The 22,618-nt window shown below is 42.0% G+C and overlaps 1 protein-coding gene across 1 annotated transcript; it reads left to right on the top strand.

Moving 5' to 3' along the window:
* The first annotated feature begins 13,023 nt into the window (after positions 1–13,023).
* Positions 13,024–22,275, top strand: Sfpq (splicing factor proline and glutamine rich). Its single transcript, XM_034502498.2, is given in 11 exon segments — positions 13,024–13,949; positions 14,556–14,597; positions 14,599–14,745; positions 14,981–15,282; positions 15,379–15,474; positions 17,229–17,425; positions 17,524–17,608; positions 18,166–18,283; positions 18,736–18,784; positions 18,865–18,986; positions 21,289–22,275. Coding segments are annotated over 11 exon segments (2,100 nt in total). The 5' UTR covers positions 13,024–13,145; the 3' UTR covers positions 21,427–22,275.
* Positions 22,276–22,618: the final 343 nt, after the last annotated feature.

Genomic DNA, 22,618 nt, shown 5'->3' with positions numbered 1-22,618 from the left:
CACTCTTTCCCAACTTCCCAGTCCTCAGGCATCTGGTGTATATATCTACAAATGCAGGCAAACACTCATACACGTAAACAAATCTAAACGTGTTTATCAGTGTATTGTATTAAGGGCTCATCTTCCTTATCTTGGGCCCTTTCCTCTGGAATGTTTGTTGGAGTCTTTGCAATGTCCTTCTCCTGAGATGTGTGCCTGGGGGAAGTTAATGTTTGAGTTTAAAACCGAAGTAGGAGCCGGGCAGTGGTGGTGCACGCCTTTAATCCCAGCACTTGGGAGGCAAAGACAGGTGGATTTCTGAGTTCGAGGCCAGCCTGGTCTACAAAGTGAGTTCCAGGACAGCCAGAAAACTACACAGAGAAACCCTGTCTTGAAAAACCAAAAAAAAAAAAAAAAAACAAAAAAAACAAAAAAAACAAAAAACAAAAAAAAACCAACAAAAAAACCAAACAAACAAAAAACCAAAATAGCTTTTTAAGTTTCTACAAATGTATATAATTTTAATGTGTGTGTGTAGCTGTAATTCAGCAGTACAGAATTTACCTAGCATTTATGAGGCTCTAGATTCAAAACTAATATCAAAAAAATATTTATTTATTTATATTTAAATAAATATTTATTTAAATTTGTATTTATTCGTAAGACATCTTTGCCTGCTTTGTTTTTTTTTAAATATTTATTTATTTATTTAATGTAGGTGAGTACACTGTTGCTCAGACACACCAGAAAAGGGCATTGGATTGGCTGTGAGCCACCATGTGGTTGCTGGGAATCGAACTCAGGACCTCTGGAAGATCAGTCAGTGCTCTTAACCACTGAGCCACCTCTCCAGCTCAGGTTGTTGTTGTTGTTTTAAAGAGACTGGGTATAGGCAATTTCTTGAGAGTATGGAAAATAGCCTAAAGGAATTTTATTATGGAATTGGGCGAAATATCCCAGTAGAAGATTGGAAATATTAGTGTTTTAGATTTAAGGGTGAGAAGGCTACAGTGATTCCATTACAGACTTCAAATTGGCAGTTAAATCTCTGTTTCCAAGAACTATGCAATTCCAGGCAAGTCCAGGCCTCAGAAGCTGGCCAGCCACCTGGCCAGAGGCAAGGACAATGGGGTCAGCAGCCGTTTCCAGACTTCCTCAGCTACTTCCTCAACCAACAGCTTCTAGACCTCCCAGCAAGTTTCCAGCCTCTACATCCCAGCAATGGAATGTCTGTGGAGATGGACCCAACAGATTAACAGAGAGTCACCTATCCCAGAATTCAATTCGCTAACGTGCTTTAAATCAGGCCTGCAAGCTCTCTGGGTTGTCTCTCTATCTTGGTAATAGGGAGACCCCAGCATACTGGACTTCTGCAGAACAAAACATTCTTTGTGTTTACATACTATTTAAGTCTGGGGTGTCATTCTTGGGGAATCATGAACCTTTACAAGGATTTTGAGTTTATCTAGAATCAAAGGTTACAGATTTATGAGGCTGTGATGGTTTTATTTAAAGAGAGGGATTGCAAGAAGAGAAAGGAGAAAGGCCATTTGTTTCTGGTCAGCGATAAGGGAGGGAACAGGCAGAGAAGAAACAGTGACCCAAGGGATAGGTAATGTGCTTGCATTCAGTCCAGTTTTACAAAGACAGTGCTCAAAGTTTCAGGGCATCAGCACTTAGAGGTTCTTACCAAACCACAGTGGCCAACTGTGCAAAGCAGCCGGAGCAAACAGATCCTCCAGTTTACTCGGATCCTCTCTCCCTGGGGCGCTGAGCAGGCAGCCAGCACGTGGTTCGCTCTAAATTCAGCACGGGGAAGAAGGCTTGGGGGAGGGGTGGAGGTTGCCTGAAGGGACTGCAAGCCCAACTTCTGGCCTTTGGGGGATCTTTTCCGGAAAACCCACTTAACACTTCTTTATTTCCCCCCCCCCCCCCCAGTCCTCTTTTACCTCTGCCCTCTCAGACTTGTGTTTGTTTAGAATCCAACCCCCTCTTTTCTTACTCGGCCCCTCCCTGCTGTCCGCCATGAATCCTGAGGCCAGTGTGACCACTGGCCATGAATCCTGGGCTGTGGGAGGGATTCACAAAAGATGCTGGAGAGAAGAGAGATGCAGTTAACTCGGGCTGTGAGAGCGTGGGGTTCAGGAAGAAGCGCGGCTGCGGTCTCTCGCCTGAGTAACGTGCCCGGAACAACTCTAAAGATTACAAAGTATAAGTCATCCACTGTGCTCGAACAACAGAGAGGCTTAATGTAAGCCCAGGAGTAGCACATTTAGACGCTTCCTTTATCTAACACTGCCTTTGCTTTGAACACAGGCAACATCAGGACTTAACATTCACCCGGAGTCTTAGTGCCTGAGCATTTTTCAGATGTTGGAAACATGGATTCCGGATCTGTCTTCTCATTCCATGATTGGTATGAGCTCCAAGAGAAGGGAGACGCTATAGAACTTACCTACTGAGTACCTAAAATTTCCTAGGCCCAGGAACCACAGCTTTTCCTAAAATTATTAGTGTCTAGCCTTCAGAATAACGCCGTGAGGGAGTTACTGTCCCCACTGTTGTCAGTTGAGGAAAATAAATGGAAGAAATTACAGTCAGGACTGATGGCTGCAGTCCTGTAATTATCACACCTTCTTGGGAAGACTGTGAAAGTTCAAAGACTCACTTGGGCTGCAGGATGAATTCAAGCCCAATCAGGGCAACTTGGTACCTCTTACTCAAGAAGTAAAAAGAAGACTGGGGCTATGTAGAAGGCACAACGTTTGTCTGGCATGTTCGAGGACCTAGCTGCCGTCTCTAGTATTGGAGGCTCTTGATTAAGAGCATGTATTGGCTCTTTCTGATGATTCCCAGCACCCAGGTCAAGCATCTGAAAAACTCCCTGCTACTCCATCTCCTTAGGCACCTACATTCGCATGCTGATACCTATATACCTGCACACAAACATGCACACATACACACGATTAACATATACAAGAAAAAATAAAGTGAGAATTATAACTTACAGTCTTTCTTATATTTTCGTTTTTGCATTCAAATTTACCTTTTTATATTTATAGCATTTTTGGTTGGTTTGTTTTCTTATTCTTTTTTTCTTTTTCTTTTCCCGTTCTTTCTTTCTTTCTTTTCTTTTCTTTCTTTCTTTCTTTTTTCTTTTTTTTTTTTTTTTTCTGTTAGACAGGCTTCCTCTGTCCTTGTTATCCTGGAACTCCCTCTGTAGACCAGGCTGACCTCAAATGCACAGATAATCTGCCTGCTTCATCCTCCTACGTGACTGGGATTACTGTGGATACCCACCAAAAACATATAAGAATTTAACTCTAGGAACTAGTTCTTTTGAGCTGTTATTTATATGCTCTTTTGTGAACACAAGTAGTTTAAAAAAAAAAAATCAACCCTGTAATATAAAAGGATATTTAAGGTCCAATGAGATGTCGGGGCCAGTTATGGCACTTGTGGCTAAGCCTGATATCTAAGTTCTATCCCTGGGACCCGAAGGAAGGAAGAAAAGAACTGACCTGTATGTTGTCATGTAACTTCCACATGTGCTTGTATGTATGTCACATATACATGAATACACAATAAATGCTTTAAAAAGGATATTTAAAATTTTTGATTTTTTTTTTTTAACTAAAAGATAGGCTGGAGTGATCTGGTGGCCAAGAACTTTTCCAGAGAGTTTGAGTTTGGTTTCTAGCACCCAACTCAGGAACTTACAATTACCTATAACTCCAGCAGAAGTGTTATGATACTCTTTTCTGGCTTTCACGGTTACCCATACAAATATGGCATACACCTTCACAGGCACACACACACACACACGTTAAAAAAAATTTAATTTTTTTTATGGGAGGAGCCAGTGCAGTGGCTAGTCTTTCCTTTACATTCTGAAAAGTTAATTTTTTTTTTAATTTTTAAAAAATTATTCTTGTCAGATGAAAATTAGCAGGACTATTAAGGGAATCTGTTTAAGAAATTTAAAACTGTCCAGGAGTTAGTAGTGCACACCTTTAATCCCAGCACTCAGGAGGCAAAAGCAAGGGGATCTCTGAGTTCCTGCCAGCCTAATCTACAGAGTAAGTTCCAGGACAGCCAGGGCTACACAGAGAAACCCTGTCTTAAGAAAACAAAAACAAACAAACAAACAAACAAGAAATTGATGATAACTAACAACATATAAGCTCTTATTTTTGTTAGTTCTGCCCTGCTACCCCTACATCAAATAAGTGATAGCTGATTTTTTTTTTTAAAGATTTATTTTATTTATTTATTTAATGTATGTGAGTACACTGTCACTCTCTTCAGACATACCAGAAGAAAGCATCAGATCCCATTACAGATGGTTTTGAGCTACCATGTGGTTGCTGGGGATCGAACTCAGGTCCTCTGGAAGAGCAGTCAGTGAGTGCTCTTAACCACTGAGCCATCGCTCCAGCCCACCATAGCTGATTTTTATTTCCAGTCCCAAACATTGAATTTGGAGACTCACCCCTACTAGGCAAATGTTCTACCATGGAGCTACACCCTCAGTAGCACAGGTGGGAGGGAAATGGTGATCCACACCATGTATGAAGAAAAAGCCTAACTGAATATAGCTTGTTCCATTAGGTTGAACAATTCAGCATTTAAAGGCCTGGATACAGAGCTGGGCGTCATGGAACACATCTATGATCCCAGTATTTACGAGGAAGAGGCAGGAGGTCCAGGGATTCAAGATGAATCTCAGTTCCATAGAGATTTCAAGGCTAGCCTGAGCTACACAAGAGCCTGTCTCAAATAACAAATCTGTAGCCAGGCATGATGGTACACACCTGTAATTACAGTTCTCTGGAAGCAGGATCTCTGGAAGTTCAAAGGTCGCCAGGTCTACATAGAGAGACCTTGTCTAAACAAACAAACAAACAAACAAACAAACTTAAAACCAATAATGATGGCTAGATCTTGTATAAATAAATAAACTAAAAAACAATAATGATGGCTAGCTAGGCAAAGTGGCTTACTTCTAGCACCCAGCACTTGGGAGGCTGAGGCAGCAGGATTGCTTCAAGTTTAAGGCTACATTAGATATACAGTAAGCTCCAGAATAGTCTGGGCTATACAGTGAAATGAGACACTGCTTAAAAATAGCAAGCTAAGGGGGATAGCTCAGTTGGTAAAGGTTTGCCTTGAAAACAAGGATTTAGGTTCAATTCTGACAGAGTCCCAGTAAAAAGGTGAGTGTGGTGATGTATGCAACAGGGGTGGGGTGGGGGAGTGGGGGAGTGGGGTGAATGGAGTGAGGGGGATGGGGGAGTAGGGGGTGGAGACAAGATGCTCCCTGGGGCCCACAGGGCAGAAGTCCTAGTCTAATTTGCAAGTCCAGATCCCAATGAGAGATTTTTGGCTCCAAAACACAAGGTGAGCCTGGAGCAATTTCCTAGTGGCTAAGAGCATTTGCTTCTCTTGCAGACTACCTGGGTTCAACTCTCAGCGCTCACCAGCTGGCTTCCAGACTTACGATTGCATGCAAGTATAACTTCAGATGAATCAGCACCTCCCCCGGCCTCTGCAGCACCCGGCATGCACAAGGTACATATACACATGTATATGTGTACTATGTGAATGTGTGTGTGTGTATATATATATATATATATATATGTGTGTGTGTGTGTGTATGTGTGTGTATGTGTGTGTATATATATATGTGTGTGTGTGCATATATATATATGTATGTGTGTGTATATATATATATATATATAATATATATGTGTGTGTGTGTATATATATAATATATATATGTGTGTGTGTATGTGTGTGTGTGTATGTGTGTATGTCTGTGTATATATATAATATATATGTGTGTGTGTGTATGTGTGTGTGTATGTGTGTATGTCTGTGTATATATATAATATATATGTGTGTGTGTATGTGTGTGTATATATATATATGTGTGTGTGTATGTGTGTGTATATATATGTGTGTGTATATATATATACATATATATATACATATATACATATGTATATACATATATTTTCAAGATGCATATACGTACATTCATACAAAGAAAATAAAATACATATTAAAAACTTTAAAAAAAAAAAAAAGGCAAATAGCTGCCCTGAAGAACAACACCCAAGGTTGACCTCTGGCCTCCACCCCTACATATGTGCACATATACATAAACACTCAAATGCACGTCCATACTTTCACACACATGCCAAGGATGTGAGAGGCAGAGGCAGAAGATCAGAACATTGGAGGAAAAAAAAGAAAAGAAAACAGAAAGAAATCTCATCTCAGCTACTGAATGAACAGTGGCTAATCTCAATGATGCACTTGTACAAAGTAGAAAAACTGGCCTGTCCGCAAGATACTAAGTGGCTATTAGCCAGAAAAATGTCCCCAAAACAGGAAACATCACTTAAACCAGTATTGTCCCCAGCAAAACAGAAAATGTGTCACCTTGTCTATGGAGGACAACATGGGATATTTTCAAGTCAAGGTTGTTACTAATCACGCTAAGATGACAAATGGGTACACTACATTTGTCCTGGATTTAGAATTTATGCTACAGGACCAACAATGTGGTAAAGTCACTTGCTGCCAATAATGCAGGTCTTCTAACCTGAGGTAGGCCCCCAGAACCCAAAATGGAAGGAAAGAACAAGATCTACAAAGCTGACACCACAAAGCTCTGACCTCCATACACACTCAATTACATATTATGCACGTGCATGCGCACACACACATACACTCACACACATAATAAGTTATTGCTATTATTATTGGTTTTTGAGACAGGGCTTCCCTGTGTAGTTCTGGCTGTCCTGGAACTCACTTTGTAGACTAGGCTGGTCTTGAACTCAGAGATCCACCTGCCTTTGCCTTTTGAGTGCCGGGATTAAAGGCCTGAGTCACCCAGCTTCTAATATTTTCTTATGGCAAAAATTCATGTATATATGGGCTATGTCTTTTTAGTCATCATCTTCCATTTGGTAATTTTTATACTCTAGCTTTTATTTTTTTCCCCCATCACCTTTAAAATGTAAGTGTAATTTTGGAGCATTAAAGAATGCTTTTAAGTAAACGTAACAACATAAATGTCTAGGAAGACTTTTAGGTCCCTCTGGGAATAAAAGGTTCTGGAACTCAGTCCACTCAAACGAATCACCCCAAGCTACTGCTAAAGGAAAACCTTTCCTTACCTGTCTCACATTCCAAAGAATTATTCGGATGATATAGAAATAATTAAGTATGTTGTAAATACAGCATGTTGTCCCCAAATAAAAAAAAACAAAAACAAAAGTGGTGAGATAAAGCTGTTAATCCACTGTTTCTATTATTTATAGAGGCGATCTAGACACTGATTATATCTGCTGAGAAATTTGACCCAAGCACTGAAATCAATCCTTCAGAAAGGTTACTTGCTTGGAGTCTCAATGACAATGGAGTAATGGAGTGTGCGCAGCTCGCTGACCACCGAGGAGCTGGAGGACGTCACATGGCCGCTGAGACGCCTAGTGGTGAGGATCTTCACTGCACCGTTACGGTTTGCCAGTTGGGCCCCCCTGGACCAGCAGTGTAGAATGGTGAATACAGAACCTTAGGTGCCCTCCTTCTTTTGTCCCCGTTTTGTCCCCAAACCAAGTAATCTCAGGTCTTTTGTTCAATGAATGGAGCTCCAGAGACGCATGGCAATACATCCAAAAGAGAAAGGCCTGAGGAAGGTCGAGAAACCTGAAAAGTTAAATTAACATGCGCAGACCGATGCTGTGTTTTCACATGCCCTCCGGGCTCAGTTGAAGATGCAAATTCAGTTAGTTAATATTTATTAGGAAGCAAAATTGTGCTTCACCAAGCATATTATCTCCCTTCCTATCCTTCTAGGCCTCATAAAACCTCAAACCAGAGGATAATTATAACTTTCATGTATCGTAATTACAGTGTTTGGATGGTAAGATCACCTGCATTCAGAATACTACAAGGTGAAAATTGTTCTATATGCCACTCAAGCACAATAATTTACTACACATTTCAAAATGGGGTTGGAATTTTATTTGTTTACTTATTCATTGTTTTTTTGAGACAGGATTTCTGTGTGTAACCCTAGCTGTCCTGCAACTTGCTCTGTAGACCAGGCTAGCCTATAACTCACCTGTCTCTGCCTCCTGAGTGCTGGGATTAAAAGATGTTTGCCACTACACTCTAGCTTGATCTGTGTTTAATATCTAAAATTAATAATTGATACCTGGGGACATTCTTCAATGGTTCAAAAAAGAAAGCCAATGGACTCATTCATTCCAGTACATTCTGAGGATATTAACACTGGGCTCTGTGCTTTGCTGGTTAAAAGAGAAGTTCAGAGTGGGCAGAGTTGGGTCATACCCATAATCCTAGCACTCAAGACACAGAGTCAGGAAGTATTACCAAGGATTAAAGGCCAATTTGAGTGGCAGAGTGAAACTTTTGTTTAAAAAAAAAAACAAAATAGCCGGGCGGTGGTGGCACACGCCTTTAATCCCAGCACTTGGGAGGCAGAGGCAGAGGCAGGCGGATTTCAGCCTGGTCTACAGAGTGAGTTCCAGGACAGCCAAGGCTACACAGAGAAACCCTGCCTCGAAAAAAAAAAAATAATAATAGGAGTGCCCGCTGTCAAGTTTCACCAACTAAGGTTAGTTTCCCTAGAACCCGTGTTGTGGAAGAAGAGAAATTGACTCCCATAAGTTGTCCCCTGACCTCCATAAGTATTCTGTGGCACACGCTCACGCACACACACACACACACACACACACACATACACACAAGTATATAATTAAACACACACACACACACACACACACACACACACACACACACACACACGGCTTAGATACTGCCCTCATGGTATGTACACATTTTAGCACTGTTTCTAAACTGTTAATGTGAGTAACTATTGTAAGAACTAAATACAAGTTGTAATCCCAGCATTTGGAAGGCAAAGGCCAGAGGCTGGTGGCTATGACATGACATGCCTACTCTTAGTTTGGTGCTGTGTGTTTGTGTACACTATTTGGAACATCTGGAAGAGGTGGGGCAGTAGCAGGAAAAGCAGGGAGGAGGAAAATCTTAAGAAGGGAGGAAGTTATCTGACATAGTGCAGGACAGGCTTGGCTGGTACAAACCCAAAAACCATTTGGGTGTCTCGATGGGTTTGAGAGGGCCAGTGATCCTGCCTATGATGTAGCTATCCTTACTGTCCTTATAGGCTACTGGTCCTGCTCTCTGATGCTGTACTTTCTGGAATACAAGGCTAGACAATGTCTCTAAAATGTCACTGTACCCACTACCTTTCTTCTCTCAAAAGGCAGGACTTAATGGAAATGAACCAATACCCAATAGCTGGTAGGAATGTTGAATAAAGCTGGGTCTAGTCTACTTTCCAATGGCTTTGTCTCTCATTCTGCAGGGTCACCTAGCCTTGGTGAGACCTAAGGGGCTGGCACACTCTAATCCAAATGGTTTTGATTCCACAGAATACAGATTTTAGTTTTTGAGAGAGGATCTCAAATAGCTCAGCTTGCTCTTGAGTACGTTATATACCTGAGTATGACCTTAAACTTCAGATCTCCCTGTACTGACTCCCAAAAGCTGGGATCACAGGTATGAGCATGTATCTGTGGACATGTGTGGACCCTAAAGGTCAGCTTTGGCTTGCAGGAGTTGGTTCTCTCCTTTCACCAGGTGAGCCTGACTGACTGAACCAAGCTGGGCTCTTTTGTTTTTATTTTGTTTTGTTTCTGCCTTCTGGTTTTCCAACACAGTTTCTCTGTGTAGCCTTGTCTGTCATGGAACTCACTCTGTAGACCAGGCTGACCTCAAATTCAGGAGATCTGTCTGCCTCTGCCTCCAGAGTGCTAGGATTAAAAGATTACCACTACCACCATGCTGGTTTTTATGCAGTGTTGGGCATTGAATCACAAATGTTGGGTAAGACATATTCCCACCCCCAAATAAAGCTTTTAGTCCTCGCCCTAAATAAAGGTTGAATAAAAAAAAATTTATTATCTTTATGATGAGCATAATGGCATATACCACCTAGACACACTTTTTTAGAAAGAGTCTTGTTATACAGCCCTGGCTGGTCTAGAACTGTGTAGCCCAGCCTGGCCTTGAAACTGCAGACCTTTTCCATAAATTCCTGGGCATTGGGATTATAGGCATGAAGTAATATCCCAGATTATTCTTTCAATTTGCTGTTAAATCCAAAGGATTTAACTTTCATGTATTTTAATTACAGTGTTTGGATGGTAAGATCACCTGCATTCAGAATGCTACAAGGTGAAAATTGTTCTATATGCCCTCAAGCACAATAATTTACTACACATTTCAAAACTGAGTCATAATTTTCTTTATTTACTTCTTATTCTTCTTAAATGTATTACAAACTTCCTGATATACTGATTAGACTTCTCTGACTAAACACCTCTTGTCTTCTGGGATATAACATTTGGGTAACTTTAGACTGCCATTTGTTTTTGTTTGTGTGTGTGTGTGTGTGTGTGCGTGAGAGAGAGAGAGAGAGAGAGAGAGAGAGGTGCATGTATGCCCCCTCCCCAAACTGTAAAAAGTAAAACAACAAAACAAAGTAGTATTTAATGGAACAACCTCAGGCTCTATGAAAGGAGAGTTTTTGGAGTCGTTTTATCAGGTTAGTATAGAGGAGAGAACAAAATTCTTTTTTTTTTTTTTTTTTTTTTTTTTTTTTTTTTTTTGGTTTTTCGAGACAGGGTTTCTCTGTATAGCCTTGGCTGTCCTGGAACTCACTCTGTAGACCAGGCTGGCCTTGAACTCAGAAATCCGCCTGCCTCTGCCTCCCAAGTGCTGGGATTAAAGGCGTGCGCCACCACCGCCCGGCGAGAACAAAATTCTTATGTTTGTAGGCAATCACAATATCTAAGACAGATGAAACAAATTCCTGGATATAGGACTTCAAAGCTGAGTGTGTGCTTATGCCTTCCATTTCAGCACTCAGGAGGCAGAAGCTGGTGGATCTCTGTGAGTTCAAGGTTGGCTTGGTCTACAGAGTGAGCTCCAGCACAGCCAGGGTTATAGAGAGACCTTGTCTCAAAACTAAAATAATAAAGGAAAAGAGAGACAATAACTAGGAGGGACATTAAAGGGTATAACTAGTGGTCATCAGGAAGCTATGGGCGTGGGGGGAGGTGTCTTAATGGTAGAGAGTTGCCTACCTTGGGTTTTCCCAGATATGAGGGAAGACTGGGGATTATAGTTTGTAGACACATGTATCTGTGACATGTGTGGACCCTGAAGGTCAGCTTGGCTTGCAGGAGTTTGTTCTCTCCTTTCACCAGGTGGGCCTGAGTGACTGAACTCAAACTGTCAAGCTTGGTAGCAGGACCTGTATCTGATGAACCAACCATCTTGCTGCCTCAACACAATTGGGTTTGGGAAATTTGAAGGAAAAGAGATGCTGCCAGTTGGTTGTTTTCATACCAATACTTACAGATACCTAAATATCATAAGACAAAAACAAAACAACAAAACATTAGTTTTTGTCTTTGTGGGATGAGAATTAAATCTAGGGCCTCAAGCAGGCTAGGCAAGCACGTTACTACTGAGTTATGGCCTCAGCCCTGCATTTTTTTTTTTTTTTCAACAGTGTTTCAGTGTGTAGCTTTCTTGCTGGACTGAAACTCAGAGTTGTGTCTGCATCTACTGCATGCCTGCTGGAATCACAGGCATGCACCAGCCCCAATCCCAGTTAGAACCCAGCTAATTTTTAAAGTGCCTATGTGTCCATTAAGTGTTACGTGGAGGGAATAAAAAGAAAAACATTCTCAGCTGACCTGGTGGATGCACACTTTTAGTCCCAGTGCTTGGGAGGCAGAGGCAGGTGGAGTGCTGAGTTCGAGGCCAGCCTGGTCTACAGAGCTAGTTCTAGGGCAGCCAGGGCTGTGCAGACAAACTCTGTCTTGAAAAACCAAAACCAACAAACACTCACTTTCCTCCCCCATGATTTGTGCTTGTAAATTGTTACTGTATGCACACATGGAGTCACATCTACCTCATTTACCCCTAGGCTGGAGATTAAAGTGAGCCTTTTGCACGTCACACAAGCCATAACCCCAAAGGCTGTGTCCTCAGTTCTCTTACCTCTTTTCCCTCTTGGACAGAGACTGCATTCACTTAAGCCTAATGGCAAATTTTAGAGTATTACAACAAACTCGGGTTGCTATCGACTATTTTTCCTTTTTTTCCTTTTTCTTAAATCTTTACTTTTATTTATTCATTTATTATTTTGGAGACAGGGTTTCTCTGTGTAGCCCTTGCTGTCCTGGAACTTACTATGCAGCCCAGGCTGGGTTCGAACTTAGAGCCCTTCTACTTTCTGCTTCCACAGTGCTGGTATTAAAGTCATGTGCTAACACTACTGGGCCTTAATTTTTTTTTTTTTTTTTTTTGTTTCGTTTAACCTTTCATATATCCCAAGCTGGTTTCGAACTCAATGTAGTTGATAATGTAAAGATAAACTTGCAGTCCTGATTATTGTGCCTCCTCCTCCCAAATTCCAAATTATGGGCTCAAGTGTTTGCCAATATGCTAGGCTCTGATGGGGTTTCAATAAAAATAAAACTGTTGTGATTAAACTCTGTGAAATTTATTCAAACTTCACTGGCGTGGGACGAAGAGACAGCAGGAGTTCAATTTATAACTTTAAACCAGTGAGCATGTTTTTCTGGACAAGAATAGCGGACTACTCATAAGAGGAAAGAAAATAGCCTTTCAGTTCTATCAAGAGCTGATAGGGCCTTGGATATTTGATTTCACGAGAAAGTTGCAGGGCATGCCCATTCAAATTTCTTCCAACAAATCACAAACGCTTATGGACAATTCCTTACCCGTTCATAGGTCAAAAGGAAACCCTAGTCCTCCCTACCTCCCGCCTCTCACTAGGGAGCCAATAGGGAAAACTTAGGTGTCATCATCAAGTACTGTACTTGCTATTGGCTGTTCGAGCTGTCAATCTACGGAAGGCGGGCCAGGCCGAACTGTCCTATTTAAGAAGAGGACAAAGGCGGCGCGCAGCTTGTGTCGTCCGCCATTTTGTGCTAAGCAAGGTGGCAACCACGTTCCCTGAGCGACTTCTCCGCTTCTGCCTCGACCGCCCCTTGACTACAGATATGTCTCGGGATCGGTTCCGGAGCCGCGGTGGTGGCGGTGGAGGCTTTCATCGGCGTGGAGGAGGCGGTGGCCGGGGCGGCCTCCATGACTTCCGCTCTCCGCCGCCTGGCATGGGCCTCAACCAGAACCGCGGCCCCATGGGCCCGGGCCCTGGCGGCCCGAAGCCACCGCTCCCGCCTCCACCTCCGCACCAGCAGCCGCAGCAACCTCCGCCGCAGCAACCGCCGCCGCAGCAGCCCCCACCGCACCAGCAGCCGCCGCCACACCAGCCGCCCCATCAACAGCCCCCGCCTCCGCCGCAGGAATCCAAGCCCGTCGTCCCCCAAGGCCCCGGCTCTGCGCCCGGAGTGAGCAGTGCGCCTCCACCGGCCGTCTCCGCTCCGCCCGCCAATCCCCCGACCACCGGCGCCCCGCCAGGCCCGGGTCCTACCCCGACTCCGCCGCCCGCCGTCCCCTCCACTGCCCCCGGACCGCCTCCCCCATCGACGCCGACAAGCGGAGTCTCAACAACCCCTCCACAGACCGGTGGCCCTCCGCCACCGCCCGCTGGTAGCTCCGGTCCGGGGCCTAAGCAAGGTCCAGGCCCTGGCGGTCCCAAAGGCGGCAAGATGCCCGGTGGGCCTAAGCCTGGAGGTGGTCCGGGAATGGGCGCTCCTGGTGGCCACCCGAAGCCACCGCACCGAGGTGGCGGGGAGCCTCGTGGGGGCCGGCAGCACCACGCGCCCTACCACCAGCAGCACCATCAGGGGCCCCCTCCCGGCGGACCGGGACCGCGCACAGAGGAGAAGATATCCGACTCGGAGGTGAGTAGGCTCTCAAGCAAGCTGTCCGTTTCCCTAAGATGGCGGCGCCTGCCTACCCTCGGCGTTTTTTTTTTTTCCCCCCCGCCCGCGGCCTGGTAGGCCTCCATTTTGTCCCTTGCCGGAAGCGCTCCTGCGCATGCTTGCGAAGGCGGGGCAGCCGCGCGGGGGTCTGTGTAGTCCGCTAGGGATTGGCTTCCAGCGGGAGGGCGCCTGTACTTCGTGGCAGTGGGCAGCTAGAAGCTAGCGGTCCCTTGGGACACAGCTAGTGCATATCGGAGGCATCTGTGCTGTTGGAGAGAGAAAACAGGGGAACCTGGTGCTGTCTTTCTATTCTCCATTTAGATCTGTTTGTTGACGTCAGAGTATTGTATTGCTTGGCGTTTGCTGATACAGGCGGGTGTGTTTCAAAGCATTTTGTATATTCTCTGCTGATTGACTAGAGTTGGTGTTCCTGTTGGATCCCCAAGTATGGTACAACTTGGTAGTTTTCATGGAAAAAGAGAAAATCGTTACTAATGCATGATGGCCTGTTTTGGGACAACTAGGTTTTTTGGTTTTTTTTCCTGCTTTGACTGGTGTGCGAATTCCGTCCGATTTCTTCATTAGGGATTTAAAGCCAACTTGTCTCTCTTGCGGAGGCCTGGAGAAAAAAACATATACACAGCGCTGTCGGTTGTTTGTGGGGAACCTACCAGCTGATATCACAGAGGATGAATTCAAAAGACTGTTTGCTAAATACGGAGAACCCGGAGAAGTTTTTATCAACAAAGGCAAAGGGTTCGGGTTCATTAAACTTGTGAGTGTAATATTTTTTTAATTGTAAAATTTTGAAGGAATGGTTTTAAATGGGAAGAATTAACGGGTTTTTCATCATCGATAGGAATTAGCATAGTGTGCATTGGGACAGACCTAGCCCTCGTGGTGTTGGGAGGACTTCGCGAAGACAGTTCTTGAGCGGTGGAAATGGCATGGGTTGTGACAAATTGAACACTAGCCCGTTTTGGAGTTTAAATTGTTTGTGGTATTTACAGGAATCTAGAGCCTTGGCTGAAATCGCCAAAGCTGAACTTGATGATACTCCTATGAGAGGTAGACAGCTTCGTGTTCGGTTTGCCACACATGCTGCCGCCCTGTCTGTCCGGAATCTCTCTCCTTATGTGTCCAATGAACTTTTGGAAGAGGCCTTTAGCCAGTTTGGTCCTATTGAAAGGGCCGTTGTAATTGTGGATGATCGAGGAAGATCTACAGGGAAAGGCATTGTTGAATTTGCTTCCAAGCCCGCAGCAAGAAAAGCATTTGAAAGATGCAGTGAAGGTGTTTTCCTACTGACAACGTAAGTTGTCTTTAGTTTACACTAAATTTTTTTTTATAATTTTGAGGGGTAGTTGAAATAAAATTGGAAGTTAAGTTGAATCATTTCTGTTACTAGAACTCCTCGCCCAGTCATTGTGGAACCACTTGAACAGTTAGATGATGAAGATGGTCTTCCTGAAAAATTGGCCCAGAAGAATCCAATGTATCAAAAGTAAGACTAAGCTTTTTGGTGCTCTAAAAGAAACTAGTGATTCCTAATTTTGCTTAGAACTTTAGAAACTCTGGTTATTTCTGGTTGGTCTAGAATTTTCTGTTATGTAGACCAGGCTGACCAAAATGCTGAAGATCACCTGACTTCTGTCCCACAAGTGCCAAGATCATATGTGTGAGCCATCAAGCCACACAGTTTTATAACTACGATGAATATGCTTAATATATATATATCGCTGCTTCGGATGTATTTTTTATTTATTTTTTCTTTTTTTGAGAACAAGGTTTCTCTGTTGGCTGTCCAGGAACTTGGTTTTGTAAGTTCCAAACTGGCCTTTTTTAAGTTCCCACCTTTCTCTGCCTCCCAGAGTGCTGGAAATAAAAGCATGTGCAACCACATTTGTTGGGTAAAGTACATTCACAAATGTCCCAGATGCATGCTGAAGTTGAATGGGATCTACTTGTGGGAACAGTAAGCCTGAATAAGGAATTGGCTATGGAAAAAGGGGGTAGATAGTGTTTCTTTGTTGCTTTTTCTGTTCCTCACCCCCAACACAGGGTTTGTTTGTTTTGTTTTGTTTTTTGTTTTGTTTTGTTTTTTTGCCTAAGCCTGGCTATCCTAGAGCTATAGACCAGGTGGCCTCAGATCTGCCTCCTTAGTGCTGGGATTAAAGGCATGTGCCAGCACTGACCCCCAGTTTTTCCTCTCACTTTAGGTTTATACACATGGTCTATATATCAGACATGACTTCTTGGCCTTTTGCTTTATTTTATATTGTAACTTAACTACTTCTAGAATTAATACAATTTAGGTAAATAACCCATGGCTATGTGGGCATTTGTCTAGGAGGCAAGTTCCTGGGCTACATAGTAAGACCTTATCTCACAAATGGGTGGGGGATTATAAAGAAGATGGTATTAGACTTAAGTAAGCTAAGGATTCAGGAAAATGAAATGTGAATGAAGAATTCTTTAAGCAATGTCAGTTTAGTTTTTAATGAGTGTGTATGGTTTGCCTGCATGTGTGTGCCTGATTGCCACTGTGGCAAAGATGGTGTCATATCCTCCACTCTTATTTAGTTGCTTTATGGGCCTGGGACACAAGCCCTGGTCCTTTAGAAGAAAATATGTGCTCTTTACAGCTGAGCCATCTCTCCAGCCCCTTTCATTGTATAGTTAATTGATTACTCTTATGCATGGTGTTTAACACAGATTAGCTAGGATTGCAAGTTTGGGGGCCTTAAAAACAACATGATAGGGTAGGGAAAGGACTACCCTCTTGTGGTTTCTGTATCCATTCTTGGTGCTGGGAATCAGATCCAGGGCATTGTACATTACTATATTACATGTTCTACAAATGCCTTAACAGTGGGCAATAGGAATACAGGTACTATTAAGGTTTGGGTGTTTGGGGGGAGGGGGTTGTTTGTTTTGTTTTTGAGTAAGGGTTTCTTTTGTGTAGTGATGCCTGTTCTGGAACTCAGATCCGAATGCCTTGATGCTATGATTAAAGATATAAATAGCTATGCCAGGTTTATGGGTTCCTGGCTTTTTTTTTTTTTTTTTTTTTTTGGGTTCTTTTGAGACAGGGTTTCCCTGTATAGCCCTGGCTATCCTGGAACTCACTCTGTAGACCAGGCTGGCCTCGAACTCAGAAATCCGCCTGCCACTACCCTGCTTTGTTTCTGGTTTTCTTGGGAAGTCCAATGATACTGCATTCTCAAAATTATTTCTGTATAAATTATGTATTGTCAGGGAGAGAGAAACACCACCTCGTTTTGCTCAGCATGGCACATTTGAGTATGAATATTCTCAGCGATGGAAATCCTTGGATGAAATGGAAAAACAGCAAAGGGAACAAGTTGAAAAAAACATGAAGGATGCAAAAGACAAGTTGGAAAGTGAAATGGAAGATGCCTACCATGAACACCAAGCAAATCTTTTGCGCCAAGGTGAAAAAGTCTCAGAATTTTATTGGTAAAGATCAGTTGGCATTTTAAAGTGGTCAGAGCCTCATTAACACAAATCTAAAATAATTTCCAATATTTAGATCTGATAAGACGCCAGGAAGAATTAAGGCGAATGGAGGAACTTCATAGTCAAGAAATGCAGAAACGTAAAGAAATGCAATTGAGGTATAGTGTTGAATTCAGCCTTTATTTCTCATGTATTCTGACATGTTAGACAAGAAGTGCTAAGTGCAAGTTTGTTTTAAAAATGGTTATTTGCTAGGTTGCTGCTATGTCTAGAATCATAATCTAGACTTTATTCTTTTATGAACATTAAGAGTTTAACCTATACTTTGTATTCAAAGACAAACTTCAGCTCTTTTTCAAGTAGTCTTCTTTGTGAAGCAGGTGTTACTGTGTGGCCCCTCCAACTGGAGACACTCTCTCTCTCTCTCTCTCTCTCTCTCTCTCTCTTTTTTTTTTTGGCTTTTTTGAGACAGGGTTTCTCTGTGTAGTCCTAGCTGTCCTGGAACTCACTCTGTAGACCAGGCTGGCCTCGAACTCAGAAATCCGCCTGCCTCTGCCTCCCAAGTGCTGGGATTAAAGGTGTGCGCCACCACTGCCTGGCCCATTTCCCTCTCTTAAGTGTTGTGTTTGAAGGCAAGGGCCACTACCACTACACTTGGCTTCTTAAGTTTTAGGTATGGATAACACTGGTTTATATGCCTGAAAAATATTTGTAGGCAAGAGGAGGAACGACGTAGAAGAGAGGAAGAGATGATGATTCGCCAACGTGAGATGGAGGAACAAATGAGACGCCAACGAGAAGAGAGTTACAGCAGGATGGGCTACATGGACCCAGTAAGTGTCCCGTTGTAGTCAGTAGCATGACAGCTATCCATTCTAAGTGCATACTCTGCTAGGGTAGCCGCTCTGTTTTGTTTTGCGTATACAAACTGCTACTAGATCTTACTGGATCAAATACCACGTAGCTTGTTTTGATAGTCTAACCAGTTTTTAGGATGCTGCATGCCACAATGAAGTAGAAAAACAGGCATTTTGAGCCTTGAATTATTTTGTGGTTTTTGAGGCAAAGTCTTTCTTAAGACTTGGCTGGCCTAGAATTCTCTATGTACAGTAGGTTGGAGTTAAACAGACTAGCCTACCTCTACCTCTAAAACATTGGAATTAGAAGTGTATGGGGGGGGGTTGTATTCCACTGGATAAATTTTTTGTGTTCACATTTTTTTCTACTTGAGTACATTGTGTACGTGTCGTCATAAGTTTATTTTTGTGTTTTTTTCCCTCCCCAGAGAGAAAGAGACATGAGAATGGGTGGTGGTGGAACAATGAACATGGGAGGTAAGTGAGAGACTTTAGTTATGGACAGCACTGCACAGCAGCAGCATTCTGTTGGGGTAACCACTGTTTTTGTTTCCTAGATCCCTATGGTTCAGGAGGCCAGAAATTTCCACCACTAGGTGGTGGTGGTGGCATAGGTTATGAAGCTAATCCTGGAGTTCCACCAGCAACCATGAGTGGTTCCATGATGGGAAGCGACATGGTAATGTATCCTGTGGGACATAGTACAAAGGAGATTCTTATTTCACAACTTCAGTATTTTATTTTCCTCTCTCTTTTTCTCTCTTTTTTTAAAGTAGCTGACTGGACTTTTAGTTCCCCCATTGTGTAAATATATAATACTGAGGGCTACTTTGGCAATGTAGAACTGTGTGTGGTAACCTAAACAGATATGGTTGCCACCAAGGAGTCAATGCTGTCATGTTAGTATGTGGAATTATCTTTGGCAATAAGTATGTAGGTATTTTCCATTTTATTGTCTCTGCACTTTTGAACCTTCAGTGCATGGCAAATCCAAATTTTAGATGTTAGATAATTGTATATGGTTTTGCATCCAAGTGAGGAATGGCACAGTGTCATTCTGTGGTGTTTTCCATAAGTAGGAGTCAGACTTGAGGCTTGTAGTCTTAAGCACATTAGTGTGACAGGTAGGCCTTTGACCTTATTTGTGGTTTCTGTTTCTAGCCCATGAAAAGGGGAACTGTCTAGTGTTTTGACTCGTCGTTTCCCACCTGTTGGGTCTCTTTGTAGGTACATCAAAAAAAAAAAACAAAAACAAAAACAAAAAAACAATAAAAAACCTGATGCTTCAACTTTGCTACAGGGTAGCAAAAGTCAACTCTAATTTAAGCATACTGATGGTGGTGTGCATTTGTTCTGAACCCCTTGATGCAATCATGCTTTATCTATATGGAGATAGCCTGTCAGGTGCTTTAAAATAGTTAAATGAATTTTGGTCTGAGTGGCTGCTGTAGGGGTAGGGCTTTACAGATCCTTAAGAACTGCGTTTTGGTGGGAAAATTGTAGCTAAAGTGAATCTAAATAATTCACCCATAGGCTTTTGTCTCAAAGGAGCTGCATTTGTAGCTCATAGAATTTATTTTATATATAGGAATTTAAGGCTTTAGTGTGAGACTTCATTTAAAACCTGCTTACTGCTTCGTGAGAATTAGTTAGCTGGATACACTGATAGGTTTCTTAAATTGAACTTAACTTTTTGGTCTTAAAAGTACTTTCTAGAAGGCACAAGGTGTATATATCAAATTAGGTAACTAGTTTGACATGTGTTTAGGTTCTGTGACATAGGTTTATACGTTTAACAGTTTCTGGTTCCTTAGATATTATAATATAACTGAAGCCTCAAATATTTAGTTTTTTTGTAGAAGCTTTACAGACTAAAAAAAACAGTTGAAAGTCTGTTCAAGCAGATTTGTAGGATTTTGTTTTTCAAAAGTTGAAATTGTAGGAGCAGTTAAAGCCTGGTGCATCATCTTTATTTTTATTTTGATTAGTAACCAGTAACTGGGCTATTTTGAGTAGAATTTTAATTGGAATGCTTGTAGGGTTCTGCTGTTAGGATATGTGAGTTTTATTTTACTTTGTGTTTTAAAGTCAAAGTACATAAAACTAGATGGCTAATGAAGTCATTTACTGCTTTATTGCAGTCACCCTAGCTTGGTGATAGGCTGTTTTGAGAGATAACCTAAAACATGGAATCATAACAAAGTGACAGTGCACTTTACAAAACTAAGAAAAGCTGGACTTTGAAGTAGGTGGGCTGTATATTGTGTTTGTAACAATGCAGAAACATACTGTGCATGTGTCTCTGGTTAGTAGTGATGGCTCTGAAGTGTGGTATGCCTGTGAGACTGCGGCAAAATGAGTTTTTGATGAAGTTACTGTGCCGGTTAAGTAAAAAACGACTATTTTTTTTTTTTGTGCTTTTTCTTTTTTGTAGTCTGGTAGCATTTTATTAACTTCATTCCAACCTTTTAAGATTTCTGCAACTTTGCAGATGTGTCTTAAGATCTTGAAAAGCACAAGGTTTCTTATGCAGCACATGCCACTACCTGGTGAGTAGGCCTTTGTCCTTCATTGAGCAAGTTGCTTTTGTCTGACTGGACTTGGTAGGCTTGGAGATGACTTTGTGTTCATACCTGGACAAGCGTGTCAGTGGATTAATCTGATGTGAATTTTGTAGAACTCATTTTGGAATGGGTTTTCACATCTGCACTAATTTTTGAATTTTTTTAGCACTACAGGGAAGATCTATTCTTTGAAACAGGTGTATGAGAATGGCTCAAGTGGGAACATACCACAAGGCATGTATTACCGTAAACTAATTTTCAAATTACCCTTTTTTCCTTTCTATGTTCCCGGTACCTGTGGATCGACTCATTGGTGATTGTATCGACGAACGTTGACTACGGAACCTTCTAAAATATTTACTTAACACACATGGACATCAACTACATTTAATGAACTGTTAATTACTGTTCCAATAGCGTACTGAGCGCTTTGGGCAGGGAGGTGCGGGTCCTGTGGGTGGACAGGGTCCTAGAGGAATGGGCCCTGGAACTCCAGCAGGATATGGTAGAGGGAGAGAAGAGTATGAAGGTCCAAATAAAAAACCCCGATTTTAGATATTTAGGCTTTCATTCCAGTTTGGTTTTGTCTTTTCTTGTTTAGATACCACTTTAATTCTTGGCATTTTAGTAAGAAAGCTACCTTTTTATGGATGTTAGCAGTTTATTGACCTGATATTTGTAAATGGCCTGTTTGGGCAGGTAAAATTATGTAACGCAGTGTTTGAAACAGGAGAAAACAATTTTTCATTTACTTTTTTTTTTTTTAACTGTATAATGTTTCTCAAGTTAATGGCAGTGTACCTTGTGCCACTGAATTTCCAAAGTGTACCATTTTTTTTTTTACTGTGCTTCAAATAAATAGAAAAAAAAATAGTTACAATACTGATCTTCAACTTTGCTATCCATGCTTCTATGCACATTAGGCTAGGTATTTCACTTGGAAAGCATGAGTGTATGTAGGCCTTGGAGTGGCATATGCCATTTCTGGGACATGTAACTGGAGGCTAAATATTGCTTTCTACAGATGGTGCCCCCCACCCCCGTTTAAAAAGCAATGCATATTGAAGTAATTCGGATTTGTTTGGTATTACAGGAAGCAGGCTGGTGCTTAGCATCTTTAAATGGTTATGTTAGAAAAGTTGAACTGTAAGTTTTAATTCAGGAACATGTACTAAGATTATTATGGAGTGGGTGAAAACTACTGGTAGTGAGAGAAAAAGGGTTTGGTTAAATGGGTCCCTTACGGCCCTAGCTATGATTCTTTCCTTGAAAGCTTTTGAAAATGGAAGGATCATCTTGTTGCATTTCCCCTATTGTTTCCTGTTTTTTTTTTTTTAAATCCCAAGCCCTACAAATGGCTTGTACTAAACTTTTGCATTTGAATTAAAGATTGTTAAACATGGAGCCTTTTCATGTATTACTTCAAGTGATTTAAAAGATGGGATTTAGTCGGGAATTTTAACTTGAAGAGTTAAGGTTTAGTTACTTAACTATATAATAGAAGGTTTAGCCTTATGTACTCTTTAACAAATACCTCCCTGTATTCTATTGAACAAATGCTGTAGTCTGAAAATATTGGTTCTCTTGGAGAACTAGTGGTGACTGTTACCAAGTAGGACTGCCAATAATCTTCTCACTATGGAGTTGAACTGTTTTTCATATCAGTCTTATAGTGTAGCATTAAACCTGGAGAGAGTTGCTCAGGCTACATAGTAAAAATACTCTTTCCTCCCACCATAAGCTTGGG

This window comes from Arvicanthis niloticus, chromosome 5 (genome assembly GCF_011762505.2).
Source record: "Arvicanthis niloticus isolate mArvNil1 chromosome 5, mArvNil1.pat.X, whole genome shotgun sequence".
Lineage (NCBI taxonomy): Eukaryota > Metazoa > Chordata > Mammalia > Rodentia > Muridae > Arvicanthis > Arvicanthis niloticus.
This window is presented reverse-complemented; position numbering and strand designations above follow the sequence as displayed.